We start from the raw sequence: 17216 nt of genomic DNA on the forward strand, positions 1-17216 counted from the left end.
ACTTGGCAGCCAAAATGTCCCCGACCTGGGGGCGGGTCCAACGGGTCCGGGCCACACCTCCGCCGCCTGGTGGACGGGTCCGAGCCTTGAGCGGCCGCAGGACACGCTCTGGGAACCAAGTTCCCGCATTCCAGCTCCAAGCCAGGTGAGCCCATAAACTGCGCATGCGCGCGGGCTGAGCGCCAGGGGCGGAGCCAGCCTCGCCCCGCCCTACTTGCGCGCCTGCAGGCCAGCCTCCGGTCACGTGACGGCGGCGCAGGTGAGCACCGCTTCCGGGGTCGGGCGCCTGGATCGCAGCCGGCTCCCGCTTCCACTCGATCCGGTGCGCGGGAGACTATGGCGTCCTCTTCGGTCCCGCCAACCACCGCACCATCGGCAACAGGGAGCTCCGGCCCAGGATTTGGCTTCGCCTCCAAAACCAAGAAGAAGCATTTCGTGCAGCAGAAGGTGAAGGTGTTCCGGGCGGCCGACCCGCTGGTGGGCGTGTTCCTGTGGGGCGTAGCCCACTCGGTGAGAACCGGCCCCGGCCCCTGGAGCCCTGCCCCAAACCCTCCGCTCCGGTGCACGGTAGCGTCACTGATCCCAGGTTCCCACATCCCAAAGCCCTCGCGCTGTCACCCCCACCTTCCGAGCTGTCTTGGTCCCTGCCCACCAATCCCCAGAGAGGAAGGTCGTCCCCAGACGATCTCCAGTTGTAACTTTTCTCTCCCTCTACCCAGTTCCGCCTCCCCTAGACTTGTACCTTCCCTGCCCTCTGAAACCCAGCTCTCGGTTCCTTGACTCCTTCCTGCCAGGACCAGCCTCAGCCTCAGGCTATGGAGACTGGTCGAGTTCATACTTCAGCTCAGGGTGGGGAGGGATGGCTCTCTTCGGGGTTGGTGAAGGCCCACATGAGAGAGTGTGTACGTGAGGGGTTTGGGGTGGGTGGAAGGGATTGTTCACTTTCCACCTTGTTTTTTTAGCCTCAGTCCTTGACTGTGGAGTCTTGGCTTTGTCTGGGGGAAGCTCCAGGCTTCTTGGACTTTCTAATTCTGCTTGCCCCTTCTTTCCTCTCCAGAGGTACAGCATTCTGAGAAGCTACCCAACCATAAGCCTAAAGGTTGAACTCACTCAGATCTTCATGCTTACATGCCTTTGGTCTTAACTGCATCCCCCTTGTTGGCTTGAGTGGTGATGTTTAGTATGAGCAGAGAGAAGATTGAGGAGCTCTGATCCCAAGGGACACTGCTTCCAAATGGCCTTGGAGTCAAGAAGAGGCCAAGGAGGAGACCTCTTTTTCTAAGGATGACTCTAGTGGAAGAAGCACAATCATCCTTCCCACCCCTTCACATCTGGAGTGGGAGGGATGCAGGGATTTTGAATGTGACAGGGAATATTTTAATAATCAACTTCCTTGAATTGTTACAGTCATGGCAAACTAATGGAAGTGGAAGGGATGAAGAAAGTAGGGTTTTTTTTGTCGAATTCTTAATTTGTCGATTAGAGTGTGATTTGGGGTCTATTGGCTGACTTTGCATTTACAGTGGAGTGGTAATATCTTGTAGTGAATCTCCAGTCTAAGATATTGGTGTGGGTAAGGCTGTTGGAAGTAGGGCTGCCTCTCCATATGTACCTTCCAGGTGACTCATCCATCCTTGTTGGAAGCTAAGGGGGGGAGGGGTGTCCCTTTGGTAAGTATTGGGGGAATTAACATTTAAAACCTGCCTCAGTTTGTTAGATATGGATGCTTTAGCTTGAGTATACCATCCTCCAGCCAACACATATTGACTTCAAGTGTCTGGAATGGAGAAATTCTTTGAACATATGCCCTAGTGATGATTCAGCTTGCTTAGCAGGTGGTGTGGAGGGGGTAGGAAAAGCTCTGCTGAATTTCAGGCTAGGAATCTCAAGTGGCTTTTTTTTTTTTCCTGGAGGAACATGTTCTGTCCTCCTTTTCTGCTGAGAACAGGAGGAGTTTCATGCACTGCAGCCTGTGAGATTTAGGTTAGACTGCAGTTCATAATTTTTATTTAATGATAAAGATAGGCAAGATTTTTCACTTATTTATTTAATAAACAGGACTATTGTGTGCCAAACATTGTGCATCTCTCAGATGTCAGTGATTAGGTCTTAGCTTTTGAAGAATTCACGATCTTGTGTGTGTGTGGGGGGGGACAATTTGCATAAATTGGTGATCAGAGTCATGGGCATATATACTGTTAGGGATAGTTCAGGGGTGCTGTAGCAACATCAAGAGGGAAGCACATCTTATTGGGATTCCTAAGCATAGGAGCCCCTTTTCTACCTTGAATTAGCATGCTGTAGGTCATGATGTCTGAGGTGAGCATGTGATGCCTGCACCTTTTGGGCTGTGGACAGGTTTGACTTTAGGGAACAGACACCTATTGAGCTCTTACTCTTTGATGGTCTGCATTCCCTCTGAGGTCAGCTGTTCCTCCTTTACTTTAAACCCAAACAGATGGACATCTCTGCAGAGAACTGGGTCGTAGTAGTTTGTGAAGACTATCCTTTTAGTAAGGAGAAACCTCTTACGGTGAAAGACATTTTATTCTTCTTGCTGCTGTTGACCCCCCTCTGAGTCCCATTAACTCTTCAGGGCACTTTGAAAATGCCTGCTTTTTAGTTGAGTGTGTACCTTTGTCTTAATCCTGCGGAAGTTGCTTTTTTTTTTTTTCTTTTTAGAATTTCTCACAGCTTTAAAAATAATCTGAGTTGCTTACAGGGCTTGCCTAATATAAGTGACTGTTGAGAGCATGAAGTTCCATGGGAGTGGGAGTGTGTGGAGTGTGAGGATTGCTTACAGCAGTCCTCCTTGGGAAGCAGAAGGGGTTAGAGATTATCTAACATCCTTTGACTTCAAACATATGCATAGCTAGTGATTTTAAAGAAATGGGGTTTGAATTGTGCTTTCCTGACTCCTGCCCAGACACAATATATAAGAAGGCTTCCACACCCTTACTTACTGCCTCTCCATATTTTGGATTGTTAGATAAATGAGCTCAGCCAGGTGCCTCCCCCAGTGATGCTGCTGCCAGATGACTTTAAGGCCAGCTCCAAGATCAAGGTCAACAATCACCTTTTCCATAGGTAAGTGAGGATCCTTGCCCTTCCCTAGGGGGGGAAAAAAGAATTAAAAGTTAAGGATAGGGCTGGAAATTTGGCTTAGTGGTAGAGTGCTTGCCTAGCATGCATGAAACCCTGGATTTGATTCCTCAGTAACACATACACAGAAAAAGCCGGAGATGGCCCTATGGCTCAAGTGGTAGAATACTAGCCTTGAGCAAAAGAAGCTCAGGGACAGTTCCCAAGCCCTGAGTTCAAGCCCTAGGACCGGCTCCCTCCCCCCCCCCCCAAAAAAAATTAAGAGTAGCTGGTTGCCAGTGGCTCAAGCCTGTAATCCTAGCTATTCAGGGGGCTGAGATCTGAGGATCACAGTTCATAGCCATCCCGAGCAGGAAGGTCCCTGAGTCTCTTATCTCCAATAAACTACCAGAAAACCAGAAGTGGCACTGTGGCTCAAAGTGGTAGAGCACTAGCTTTGAGCTGAAGAGCCCAGACAGTGCCCAGACCCAGAGTTCAAACCCATGACTGATGAAAAAAAAGTTAAGAAGTTGGCTCCATTGGTAGAGTAATAGCTAGTGAGCCAAAGCATTAGATACTGAGTTCAATTCCCAGTCTCTCACCTAAAAAAAAAAAAAAAAAAAAAAGATTAAACTGAAGATTTTAGATTTAGGAACCTAACTTAGAAGTTGTATGGTTTAACATCCTTCCTAATGCATAAATTCAGTTTTGTATAAAGACAGCATTGAAATAATTTCTGATATTGTCATACTGCTATATGTGCTAATTTTCTCTCCTCTAGTCTGGCAGTTCCTCAAGTAGATATGTTTAGATGCCATTGCCATTAGCTTCTGGTAGGGATGCCCTGAAAGAAATACTGGAATACTCTAAGACCTGCTATTTCAGAAGATGCCATTCAAAACAGTGGTAACTATTGTCACTTCTGTGTGTGTGTGTGTGTGTGTGTGTGTGAGAGAGAGAGAGAGAGAGAGAGAGAGAGAGAGAGAGAATGAGAAAGAGAAAGAGAGATGATTCTTGGCTTGAACTCAGGGCCTGGGGGCTGTCCCTGACCTTTTTTGCTCAAAGTGAATGCTCTACCACTTGAGCCACAGCTCCATTTCCAACTTTTTGGTGGTTAATTGGAGATAAGAGTCTCACAGACTTTCCTGCCGTGACTGGCTTCAAACTGTGATCCCAGCCTCCTAAGTAGGATTATGGGCTTAAATCACAGTGCCCAGCTATTGCCAACTTTTGAATGTCTCCAACTGGCTTGAGATTTGAGAAATGCTGCAGTTTGCATGGACAGGAGAACCTTGCTGTACATAATCAGCTGTGTGGCAGGCAGGTTACCTAATTACACTGAGACATAATTTAGCCTTCTCTAAAATGGAAACAGTACGTTTTAAAGTACCTCACAGAGCTTTATGGGAAGCAAATGAGGTAGGAAGTATAAAGGTGCTTTATAAACTGTCAAGCCTCATATAAATGTAAAATGAAACTGTTACTTTGTTGTCTTGCTTTAAAAACTTGTATTTCAGAGAAAATCTGCCCAGTCATTTCAAGTTTAAAGAGTATTGTCCCCAAGTCTTCAGGAACCTCCGTGATCGATTTGGCATTGATGACCAGGATTACTTGGTATGGGTCTATTATGGGGTGAGGGGTAGACCTTGGCAATTTAGGAGTCCTTTGGGGTAATCATGTTTGGAGAAGTGAAAGCTAAAGCAAATATGATTCATTATCCCTCTGAGTTCACAGCATCTTAAAAAATCTAACGAAGCTAACAAAGCTGTCCTTGAGAAGATAAAGATACATTAGGAATTTTGCATTATGTTTCATTCAGTTTGTATGGGGACCCCAAGAATTTTGCGTTGTGTTTCATTCCGTTTGTATGTGGACCCCAATTACGAAGCCCTGCTCAATCTCATCCCCCACCTTCCTCATCCTCATCCACCTTCAGAGACATTTGGTTTGTCATTATCCTATTACTTGTACTTCTATAAAAGGAGATAGGAAAAGAGCTTCTAGCCTGTTATTTGTCTCCAGGTATCCCTTACCCGAAGCCCCCCAAGTGAAAGTGAAGGCAGTGATGGCCGATTCCTTATCTCCTATGACCGGACTCTGGTCATCAAGGAAGTATCCAGTGAGGACATTGCTGACATGCATAGTAACCTGTCCAACTACCACCAGGTCAGTCCTCTCAGACTCATTCTTTCCTCTCCATAGCTCAGCTGCTAGAACCCCCAAAGAGACTTTTTCTCTCCCTACAATCTATTTTCTCCTTCCAGAAACAATATCATGTTTTGTCTTTTTAAAAAAACTAGGCATTTCAGAGAGAAAAGGGAGGCCTCTGCACACTTATTTGTGTCTAACAGAAGAATTTGATTGGTCACTTTCCATTTGGTACTTACTAAAATCATTGTGGATTTATACATAAAGGGCACATGTGTAGCAAAATATAAAGTGTAGATTAAGTCAGAATTAGAGGAAGCATTAACATCAGCTACACTGCAGATAGGAGTAATAATTGCAGAAAGAAGAAAACGGGCACAAAGGCATAATTAAGATAACTTGCAAGGGAGAATCCATTGTTACAGCTAGCCCTATATAGGACTAATGAAGCTTTTCTGTCTGATCATCTGAACTTAGAATGTAGAGTATATGGAATGTTTTGGTGATAAAAGCATTCTTCCTGAGATGTCTTTCAACTAAAGAAAGTTCTCACCAAAATCAATGAATAAGGAATAAATGGAAGACAGATAAGTAAGGCATGGTGGTGTATGTGTGTAATCCCAGCACTTGGGAGACTATAAAGAAGGAGGATTGTAAATTCATGACCAGCCTGGGGTATATAGCAAGATCCTACCTACTTGCCCATCCCTCCCCAATAAAAGCAAAACAAACCCTCTAAAATGAATTGGCTTAGTTGGCAAACATTTAATGGCTGTCATTAGTATTAAGCAGTAGAGAAATAGGTGAATGGGATGGTTATGGCTCTTGAGGATCTCTTGGTTTAGACTGGCAGTAAACCAGCATTAGCACACAAGAAGATGTATGCAGTAGTATATACAGAATGCTCTAGGGGGGCTGGGAAGCTGGCTCAGTGGTAGAGTGCTTGCCTCACATGCACGAGGTCCTGGGTTTGATTTCTCAGCACCACATAAACAGAAAAAGCTGGAAGTGGTGCTGTGGCTCAAATGGTAGAGCACTAGCCTTAAGCTGAAGAGCTGAGGAACAGTGCCCAGGCCCAGAGTTCAAGCTCCATGACTGACAAAAAACAACAACAACAAAAAACCAGAATGCTGTAGGGATACAGAGAAGGTATCATCCTAAATCATATGGGCAAAGAGGAGTATTTGGGAGACTTTTGAAGAGTTTCTTGGAGGTGGAATCATAGAAGTTGATCTTTTTTTATAAAAAAATTATTCTTCCGAGAGAGAGAGAGAGAGTGTGTGTGTGTTGCTGGGAATCAACACTCAAGGCTTCTTACTTGCTAAGCATGCACTATACCACTGAGTGGCATCCTCATCTCAGGATGAATTCTTGAGTGACTAGTAGAGGTTAACTATTGGCAAGGAGAAAAGGAACATTCTAGGCAAAGAAAAATAGCACTTGTAAAGGCATGGAGCCATGAGAAAGTTTGATCAAGGAACCACAGGATATTCAGTGTGGCTGCAACATGGTATTGTGGAAAAATAGAAGCTACATTGTAAAGGAGCTTCTAAGCTACACAGAGAAGTTTGGCATTTTTCCTGAAGGTTGTTTGCAGGAAAGTTACGTAGTGAATGTGTGTGTACCCGTGTGTGTATGTATCTCTTTGGGACAGCTTCTTGAAAGAATGGGTTGTAGAAGGGAATAGTGAGTGATTTTAATAGCCTAGGTGAGAGTGATTAAGGCCTAATGATGGCAGTGGGCGCAGAAAGGAAAACTTAGGAATGATTGTGGAAGTTAAAGGAAAGGAGCCACCATTTACAACAGTGGTGAAACAGAAAGAAGAGTGGGGTTTTGTTTTTTGAGGAAGATAGTTCTAATTTGGATACAGTGAAGTTTTAGGCCTTGAATGAATTACCAAGGTACTGTGATGGGAGCTAAGAATAAATGTTTTTTTCTTTCCCCTGTTGTGTTGTTTTGTTTGTTTTTATGCCAGTATCAGTGCTTGAACTAAGGAGCTTGTACTTGCTCACAGCTGGCACTTTACCACCTGTGCTCAGCTAAGAGCATTTTAAGGAGAGTCTGTTCAGCAGGATTAAGTGCCACATGGTTGAAATAGGATAATGACTAGACTGTCTATTAGATTTGACAGTTAAAGGATTTGGGAGGGATTTCAGAGGCAAAATAAGGACACAAATCTGATTTCAATGATGAGGTGAGGTATGGATGAGAGATAGGAAATGGATTGATTATTTACTGATGGTTTTTCTTAAAAAGCTAGCTTTGAGGAGAAATGGGCAGCAACAGAAAGAAATAGTAAGCCTTAAAAGAGGAACTGGAGCCAGGGACCAGTGGCTTGTACCTGCAGTCCTGACTACTTAGTAGGCTGAGATCTGAGGATCATGATTCAACACCAGCCTGGACAGAAAGTCTCTGAGACTCTTCATTTAACTAGCAAATTCCAGAAGTGGAGCTATGGCTCAAGTGGTAGAGTGCCAACCCTGAGGGACAGCAGGCCATGAGTTCAAGCTCCAGTACCAAGACACACACAGACACACAAGGAGAGAGAAAGTGGTAGATTTTTTGTTTTTGTGGTGCTGGGGATTAACCCCAGAGTCTCATGCATTCTAGGTTAGGGTATACCACTGAGCTACATCTTTATCGCTAATATAGTAATTTGGGTAATTGGGGTTTTTTTGTGCTGGTTCTGGGGCTTGAACTCAGGGCCTGGTGTTGCCCTGAACTGCTTTTACTCATAGTTAATGCTATCCCACTTAGTCACAGCTCCATTTCTGGATTTTTGGTAGTTTATTGTAGATAATAGTTTCACGAACTTTTCTTGCCTGGGCTGGCTTGGATCCTCACATCTCAGCCTCCTGACTAGCTAGGATTACAGGCATGAGCCACTGGCGTGTGTGTGTGTGTGTGTAGCTCAGGGCCTCTGTGTGTGTGTGTGTGTGTGTGTGTGTGTGTGTGTGTGTGTGTGTGTGTGTGTGTGTGTGTGTGTGTGTGTGTGTGTGTGTGTGTGTGTGTGTGTGTGTGTGTGTGTAGCTCAGGGCCTGGGTGCTTTCCTGAGCTCCTCTTGCTCCTTTGGATTACAGGCATGAGCCACTGGCACGTGTGTGTGTGTGTGTGTGTGTGTGTGTGTGTGTATCAGGGCCTGGGTGCTTTCCTGAGCATCTTTTGCTCCTTTGGATTACAGGCATGAGTCACTGGCGCGCGCGCGCGCGCGTGTGTGTGTGTGTGTGTGTGTGTGTGTGTGGCCAGGGCCTGGGTGCTTTCCTGAGTTCCTCTTGCACCTTTGGATTACAGGCATGAGCCACTGGCTAGTGTGTGTGTGTGTGTGTGTGTGTGTGTGTGTGTGTAGCTCAGAGTCTCTGTGTGTGTGTGTGTGTGTGTAGCCTCAGAGCGTGTGTGTGTGTGTGTGTGTGTGTGTGTGTGTGTGTGTGTGTGTGTGTGTGTGTGTGTGTGTGTGTGTAGCTCAGGGCCTGGGTGCTTTCCTGAGCTCCTTTTGCTCCTTTGGATTACAGGCATGAGCCACTGGCGCATTTGTGTGTGTGTGTGTGTGTGTGTGTGTGTGTGTGTGTGTGTGTGTGTGTGTGTGTAGCTCAGGGCCTGTGTGTGTGTGTGTGTGTGTGTGTGTGTGTGTGTGTGTGTGTGTGTGTGTGTAGCTCAGGGCCTGGGTGCTTTCCTGAGCTCCTCTTCTTTGGATTACAGGCATGAGCCACTGGCGTGTGTGTGTGTGTGTGTGTGTGTGTGTGTGTGTGTGTGTGTGTGTGTGTGTGTGTGTGTGTGTGTGTGTGTGTGTGTGTGTGTGTGTGTGTGTGTGTGTGTGTGTGTGTGTGTCAGGGCCTGGGTGCTTTCCTGAGCTCATTTTGCTCCAGGCTAGTGCTCTACCACTTTGAGCCACAGCTCTATTTCTGATAGTTAGAGATAAGAGTTAGAAGTAAGAGTTTCAAGGCCTTTCCCGCCCAGGCTAGCTTTTGAACCTCTATGCTGAGATCTCAGCCTCCTGAGTAGTTAGAATTACAGGCATGAGCTACCAATGCCCAGCTTTTTTGAATTTTTTAAGGCAAGGTTTCACTATATGTCCCAGACTTGCCAGGAACTTGTTGTGTAGCCCAGACTGAGCTCAAACTCATGCTCCTTCTGCCTCCAGAGTGCTGTGCTAGGCATGTGCCACCATACCTGAATGAGGAATTATTTAAGAATACAAATTGCAAGTCATCTTTTTTTTTTCCCCCCAGAAGAACTAAGGATTAAGCCTTACCACTTGAGCTATGCCTCAGTCCTTGTGTTTTTAGACAAGGTATTAAGATTACCTTTGCTTGCATTGGCTTTGAACTCAAGCTCCTCCTGCCTTTTCTTCTAAGTAGCTGAGGTTATAGGCATGTACCACCATACCTGCCTCCAAATTGCAAGCCATCTTGCAGGCGTTTTTATTACAGGAATCTAACCCACCAAGAAATACTAGACTAGTAAAATCATGTTACTGACAAATGGGACCACTTGCATAACAAAAAGGGCATAAAATGAGGGTAATAATACTACCTTCATCATCTTTTTTTTTTTTTTTTTTTTGTCGGTCGTGGAGCTTGAACTCTGGGCCTGGGCACTGTCCCTCAGCTCTTCAGCTCAAGGCGAGTGCTCTACCACTTGAGCTACAGCGCCACTTCCGGTTTTCTGGTGGTTTATTGGAGATAGGAGTCTCACGGTCTCTCCTGCCCGGGCTGGCTTTGAATCATGATCCTCAGATCTCAGCCTCCTGAGTAGCTAGGATTACAGGCGTGAGCCACCAGCGCCCGGCCTACCTTCATCATCTTAAAAAATGATAACAGTGAAATTAGAATAGGCACTTTTTTTGTGTGGTACATTTTTTTTGTGTGTGCCAGTCCTGAGGCTTGAACTCAGGGTCTGTACCTGAGCCGCTGTGTGCTCAAGGCTAGTGCTCTACCACTTGAGCCACAGCACCACTTCCTGCTTTTTCTGGTTATGTAGTACTGATTAAATCAAACCCGGGGCTTCATGCATGCTTGGCAAGCACTCTACCACTAAGCCACATGCCCAGCTTGGTATTTGGTTTGAACTCAGGCTCTTGGGCTTGCTTACCAGGCACTCTACCACTTATCCAGCCCTTTTTGCTTTCACTGTTTTTGTTTGTTTGTTTGTTTTTTGGGTCCGGTTGTGGGCCTGAACTCTGGGCCTGGGTGCTGTCCCTCAGCTCTTCAGCTCAAGGCTAGCGTTCTACCACTTGAGCCACAGCGCCACTTCCTGCTTTTTTTCTTTCTGCTTATGTGGTGCTGAGGAATCGAACCCAGGGTCTCATGCATGCAAGGCAAGCGCTCTACCACTGAGCCACCTTCCCAGCCCCCTGCTTTCACCATTTTATTTATTTTTTTGTGTGTGTATGTGCCAGTGCTAGGGTTTGAACTCAGAGCCTGGGCACTGTCCCTGAGCTTTTTTGCTCAAGGCTAGTGCTCTTGAGCCACAGTTCTACTTCCAGCTTTTTGATGATTAACTGGAGATAATCTCATAGGCTTTTCTGTCCAGGCTGGCTTTGAACCATGACCCTCAGATTCCAGTCACCTGAGTAGTTATGATTACAGGTGCAAGACACTAGTGCCTGGCACTTACTTTAAATTGTTATTTTCTGGCAGTGCTGGTGCTAAACTCTGGGCCTCAGGCTTGCTAGACTGAAGTTGAACAGCTTGAGCCATGCCTATAGTCTCCTGTTTTCATTGGTTATCTTCATGGTCTTGATTTATAATTAGGCTGGCCTGGGCTGTTATCCTTCTATTTATGCTTCCCTGTGTCACTGGGGATGAACAACAGGCCTGCCCCACTGTATCCAGCCATCGTGCTTCTGTAGCTGGGATAACAGGCATGTGCACTTTACCCAACCATTGAGTAAGAGAGACTTTGTAAACTTCTTTTTGCGTGAACTGGCCTTGATCTGTGATTCTCCTGATCTCTACCTCCCAAGTAGCTAGGATTACAGGCTTGAGCTACTGTACCTGGCTACTTTCATTTTTCTAATAGGCTCTTACTTTTTGCCCAGGACGGCCTGAACCCTGATCCTCCTATTTATGCTTCCTGAGTACCTGGGATTACAGGTTCGTGCTATCATGCCTAGCTTTTTATTGATTCAGATGGGGTCTTACAAACATTTCCTGGCCTGGGCTGGCCTGGAGCTACAATCCTCCCTCTTGTCTTCTTGAGTAGTTAGGATTATAAATGAGAGCCACCTTGCCTAACTGTGAGAAAGCACTTTAAAATTTAAAGACATTATAGAAATGCAAGAAATCAGAGAAGATAGGGCTCCAGAAGCTGCAGATAACTAGGAACATCAATAAGAAATTTCTACCAGTTTTTTTTTTTTTTTTGGTGCCAATTTTGGAGCATGAACTCAAGGCCTTGCTATCTTACTCAGCTTCTTTGCTCAGGGCTGGTGCTTTATCACTTGAACCATGCCTCCACTCTGATATTTTGCTGATTAATTGGAGATAGAGTCTGGAACACTTTTCTGTCCAGACTGGCTTTGAACCTTGGTCTTCTAGGTCTCAAACTCCTGAGTAGCTAGGATTGCAGTTATGAGCTACTCGAAGTTTTCTGCTTCACCGCAGAATGGTAGAATTTGGATTCCCATCCCTGGGCTGTTTGTCTATCTGCTGCTCAGCCTGTTCTTATTCCTCCTTTCTTTTCTAGTACATTGTGAAGTGCCATGGCAATACACTACTGCCCCAGTTCCTGGGGATGTACCGAGTCAGTGTGGAGAATGAAGATAGCTACATGCTCGTGATGCGTAATATGTTTAGCCACAGGCTTCCTGTGCACAGAAAGTATGATCTCAAGGTAAGAAACAGGATAGATTGGGTTTAAGGAGAGACTGCTGAAAGCCTGTGAATAGGAATGGGCCTGGGAGGGCAAGGACAGTTCCTTTCAATAGAAAGAAGGCTCTGGGTTTTGAGTATTGATCATAGGAACTGAGTTCTGCCTATTCTTTTAGCCACTTCTGCTGACTTGGTCTTTGGGTCTCTCCACAGGGTTCTCTAGTGTCCCGGGAAGCCAGCGATAAGGAAAAGGTGATTCTCATTTTAGGTGATAGGGTGGGGGAGTAGGGGATGGATAAAAGGGATCTTAGGAAAAAGAGTTCATTCTCATAATGGGTAAGACTCACTTGCTGTTCATTTCATCTTAAACTACTGAAAATTTCTGCTGATCTAAGAATGGGCGGAAGGGGCAGTGGGATTTAGGGTGGGTGGAGATGCAGGCCATATAGCAAAGTGATCAACCCTCGACTTCCCATTCTGGGTCCTTTATATTCAGGCAGCTATTTTTGCTGAAGAAGGAAGAAAAGTCTGCATGAAGGTTGTTGACTGAAAACTGAGTGGAAAGCAGTGGGATGTAATGTGGGTTTCAGCTTCATGACTGAGTCTAGGCAAGCTTCAGTGTGGAGCCAAGCAGAGTGACTATAAGACTGATCTCTTGGGGCTGGGAAGTTGGCTCAGTGGTAGAGTGCTTGCCTTGCATGCATGAGGCCCTGGGTTCGATTTCTCAGTACCACATAAGCAGAAAAAAGCCAGAAGTGGCTATGTGGCTCAAGTGGTAGAACGCTAACCTTGAGCTGAAGAGCTGAGGGACAGTGCCCAGGCCCAGAGTTCAGCCCCCATGACTGACAAAGACTGATCTCTTTCTACGACCATTGAGATAGAGCCCTGGGCAAGAGGCAAGGTTCTCCATTGAGACCTTGAAGAAGGAATATATTCCCAAGCACCCCTTTCTCTACTCTAGGTTAAAGAATTACCCACCCTCAAGGACATGGACTTCCTCAACAAGAATCAGAAAGTGTATATTGGTGAAGAGGAAAAGAAAGTATTTCTGGAGAAGCTAAAGCGAGATGTGGAGGTGATGACTGCAATGCTTGGAAATGCCTTGTTTTGTTTTATTTGTCTTTTCTGATTATCTCTCCATTCACAATTGGAAGGAGCTCCATCCCCTTATTCTTTAGGTCTTCTGCATGGGGGAGGGGGAGGGGCGGGTTGAGTATGAGACAGGAAAAACCTCTGGTGGTGACTCCTAAGAGGCTGAAATGAGCACAGGGTAAACTTAGATCCCAGTGCATTGCAGTACTATAGGGAAGAGTATATCACAACACCTCATTTTTTATACTTTCTTTCTCTTCTGGAGAGACCAGAAATTCAAGGGTAGACATAAGGGGTGGTACCTGAGAGTAGGGAGGGAGAGCTGGGGTGTATGATTTTGTCAATGGTTCTCAGTTTCTAGTACAGCTGAAGATAATGGACTACAGCCTTCTGCTAGGCATCCACGACATCATCCGGGGCTCTGAGCCAGAAGAGGAGGGGCTTCCACGGGAGGATGACTCAGAATGGGATGGGGATTGTAATCTGGCTGGACCTCCTTCTCTGGTGGGTTCCTATGGCACCTCTCCTGAGGGTATCGGAGGCTACATCCATTCCCACAGACCACTGGGCCCTGGAGAGTTTGAGTCTTTCATAGATGTCTACGCCATCCGGAGTGCAGAGGGTAAGAGAGCTTGGATATTCCAAAGATGAAGGGGAAAATGCCTTTAGGGGTCAGAAACTAGGTGGTGGGTGGAGAGACTGCTTAGCTTTTCCAAACAAAACTCACTGGTTCCTGGGGAAGAGGAATTGGGACTATACCTACTCTTCATGGTTGGTTTCACTCCCCAGGAGCCCCCCAAAAGGAAGTGTATTTCATGGGCCTCATTGACATCCTGACACAATATGATGCCAAGAAGAAAGCAGCTCATGCAGCCAAAACTGTCAAGCATGGGGTGAGAATTCCCCAAGGCTTATCCTGTCCTGTCTCTACTATTCCCTGGGAAGAGAGAGCCCCTGTGTCAGAGCAATGGGGTGGCAGAAGGAGAGAAATGGGCAAAATGGATAGCAGGGGAGGGAATAGGAAGGGTACTGGAGTGCCTGACCTTGTTCTGTACTTCCTTTCACAGGCAGGAGCAGAGATTTCTACTGTCCATCCTGAGCAGTATGCTAAGCGATTCCTGGATTTTATTACCAACATCTTTGCCTAAGAGCCCACCTAACCGTGATGATTGCTGCTTTATGGTCAAGGTGGCAGGGTTCTGAGAGGCTTGGGGGAACTGTGGGTATTATGGCCGTTACTACTACTTTTTCTCCTCTGCTAAATTCAGGCTGCAGGCTCCTTCCATACAGATAACTCCATCTTGTTGAATAGGCTCTTCCTGGCTCTCAGAAATATTGTCCTTTCTCTCCCTTTTTACTTTTCTGCCTCTCTCCCTCTCCCCACCATGCCCTCTTGCTTCATTAGAGTTTTACTACTAACTCTCTCCCAAGTGCCTTGATCTTTGTAAAATCTCCTATTGTTTCTATAAAATAGGAGGAGCTGGGGGCAGGGGTTTGTTTGCTATCTTCAGGACTCCCAGAGGACTGGACAATGGACCAGCTCAAGCAACTGTTCTGGATGCTTTGCTGTGTGGGATGAACTAAGAGTGTTGGAATGTTGCTGGTGACTTTCTAGAACTCACTGAGTCATGCCTCCCTCCTGGTAGGCTCTAGGATGGAGGACTTTGAGGTTACTAAGATGTGGGTGCAGGCATGCACACAAATTGGACCATTCAACATATATATAGGTGAGGTAGAGAGTGGTCAGCAGGCTGACACGTCAAGAGGAGGGACCTGAGACTACTGTGACGACGCAGGGAATTGGCAATGGTCTGTGTCAAGGATCAACTGACTACTCTCCCATCTTGTCTCCCATCCCACTTCCACCAAGCTGCGCTTCTGGCACAGGAGTTCAGAGAGAGAGCCAGAAGTGTTCGAGCCTGGGTAAAGGTGCCCGACTACTATGCTTCCCAGACCCTAGTACCCTTGCTGGGGCTGGAACCTTTCAGTGGGGACATGGACAGTTTTGGATGGTGGAATGAAGGTTCATTCCCCATGTTAAATTTCTTCCTCCTGTCTAGCCATCCCCAAGATTATTTCTGGCAGAAGGGACTATCCCTACCTGAGTCAGTTCTGGTAATTTCAAGAGAACAGAGGTCTAGCGTGTGGGAACCTCATCATCACCTGGGTGTGCCCACCCAGCACACTTCTTTCCCAAACCCTTTCCCCCCGAACTGCTATCATGCTGTTCTCTTCTGTCCCATCCTCTACTGTTACTGTGTCTCCCAGGGGACAGATGGCCTTCTTTGTCATCTTCACTCTCCACCCCCAGAGAGGAGTCAGAGCCATAACTCAAATCACCCGGCCCCCCTCCAAAGATAGCTGAGTTGATGCATGATCTTCTCAGTGCAGAGGACTCTTGAGATGAAATAGATTGTCCTCTTCTCCTTCCCAATGCCTTTAGGGCTTAAGATACCTATTTTTACTCCCCTCCCCCCATTACTCTGATGCTTCCACGCTTTTTTCCCATAAAGCTGGCCAGTGGAGATGCAGTGCTGCTTTGTTTTCTATCTGGTCAGACTCTCTGGTCTCACAAGACTTCATGAGGGCCATAGGAAGATGCTCTCTCTTCATCTCTGCTCCAAAGGAAGTAGGAAGAGGGATCCTGATCAGGTGGAGCCCCTGCAATATCTTCCTGTCAGGGGCCTGCTGGATCTTTTCTATTCCCATCATCTCCCTTCTCCTCCCTCCCCACCCCATTGTTGAATGCAATAAAGCTCTGTGACACCAGCAGCCATTTCTCTAGAACCGGGTTCTCTGACCATGAGGCTAATATATCATGGGCAGTATTGTCAACTTCATTTATTGTTTCTGTTTTATTAATAAAAGCAGATCTTGTGTATTTGCCCCCATTTATCACAATACAAAAAATAAATTATTCAGTTTCCTTCACATAAATGCCTTTTTTTTTTCTTACATACTTTTCTGGGGAATCCTGTGCTTAGAGGGGCCAACAGGAATTCTGGTCTTCAGAGTCCTGGACCCCTAACTTAGGATGTAGATGTCTTAAGATGGTTGTGGATTTAAATAGTAGTGAGGAGTAGACATAAGAACAGAAAGCATTAAGCCAGGTTTTGGTCGTACATGCCTATAAATCCAGCACTCAGGAAGCAGCAGCAGGATTGGCAGTTAAATGGCATCTTGGGTTACAAAGTTGTGACCCTATCTCCAAACAAAAAATGGTTTGATTTTGTGTGAATTCAGTAGTGGTGGGGGCCAGATAGTAGGATGATGCACTCACCTCCCCCAGGGCTGTGGGCCCCTCAGCCCACCAGCTAAGTGAGAAGGAAGTGTTTCCCCAGGCTTCCTGGGAAAGCTGTCCTCTGTTGGAGGACAGGAAGAGTACAGCAGGGTCCTGGGAAAATGAAGTGTGCAGCCCTCCAGTGCAGAAGGGGAGTGGAAGGGGGTGGTTGCCTAGAGGTTGTGGCCAGTCTGGGAGATTTGATGTGCCTTGGCTGAGGTCTTCTTGGCTGGAAAAACCTGGTTTCATGTGGCCCTGGGGAAGTGAGTTGGACTGGGGGCGGAGACTGCTCTGATGTGGGAAGCAGAGCAGAGCAGCAGCTTTTTTCCCCCCCTTTTGAGAATTTTTAACTCTATTTGAACCATACCCTTGACACCACCACCCCCAAAATAAAACATTTTAAAAGGACCTGTTTATTTCTGCACCAGCCTCAATGTCCCTATTTGTGAAAAGAGGGGGAAAAAAGTCAATGGCACTTGGCAGTACCTATCTGCTAACAGGCTTTGGGGGGTTACAGAAAGTAACAAGGTAGAAAGAGGCAAGAGATGAGGGAGGGGATGGAAATCGTTTAGTAGTGGGATTTTTCTGAATAGTTCCAGTGCCTTTCTTTTTACTATGATTTTTACCATCCCACCTTGTTCCTCAAAAGTCTTCACAGCATAAGGATTTCAAATAATTGCGCTCCCCTCCAGATCACCATATGCCCACCGACACCGCGCCCACCCACTCACCCACCCATCCACACCACTCCCAAGAGCTGGCTGGGAGAGAAAAGGGAGAGGGCTCCTCCAGGCGGGGGTGGGGGG

At 46.4% G+C, this 17216-nt stretch overlaps 1 protein-coding gene across 1 annotated transcript; it reads left to right on the plus strand.

The window, feature by feature from the left end:
- Positions 1 to 261: 261 nt before the first annotated feature.
- Pip4k2c (phosphatidylinositol-5-phosphate 4-kinase type 2 gamma) lies at positions 262 to 16055 on the plus strand. The gene is made up of 10 exons (XM_069987489.1): positions 262 to 510; positions 2990 to 3087; positions 4599 to 4695; positions 5104 to 5247; positions 11914 to 12060; positions 12252 to 12290; positions 13000 to 13113; positions 13485 to 13752; positions 13920 to 14023; positions 14198 to 16055. The coding sequence occupies exons 1-10, from the start codon at positions 337 to 339 to the stop codon at positions 14276 to 14278; spliced, it is 1266 nt and encodes a 421-aa protein (XP_069843590.1). The 5' UTR covers positions 262 to 336; the 3' UTR covers positions 14279 to 16055.
- Positions 16056 to 17216: the final 1161 nt, after the last annotated feature.

This window comes from Dipodomys merriami, unplaced genomic scaffold (assembly GCF_024711535.1).
Source record: "Dipodomys merriami isolate MVZ:Mamm:240054 unplaced genomic scaffold, mDipMer1.0.p SCAF_10, whole genome shotgun sequence".
In the NCBI taxonomy this organism is placed as follows: Eukaryota; Metazoa; Chordata; class Mammalia; order Rodentia; family Heteromyidae; genus Dipodomys; species Dipodomys merriami.

Bases quoted from the DNA above. Each gene is read 5' to 3' on its own strand.
- Pip4k2c (XM_069987489.1), top strand. From the start codon at position 337: ATGGCGTCCTCTTCGGTCCCGCCAACCACCGCACCATCGGCAACAGGG. The intron at 511-2,989 runs GTGAGAACCGGC...TTGGATTGTTAG, and splicing joins TGTGGGGCGTAGCCCACTCG to ATAAATGAGCTCAGCCAGGT. The intron at 4,696-5,103 runs GTATGGGTCTAT...ATTTGTCTCCAG, and splicing joins TTGATGACCAGGATTACTTG to GTATCCCTTACCCGAAGCCC.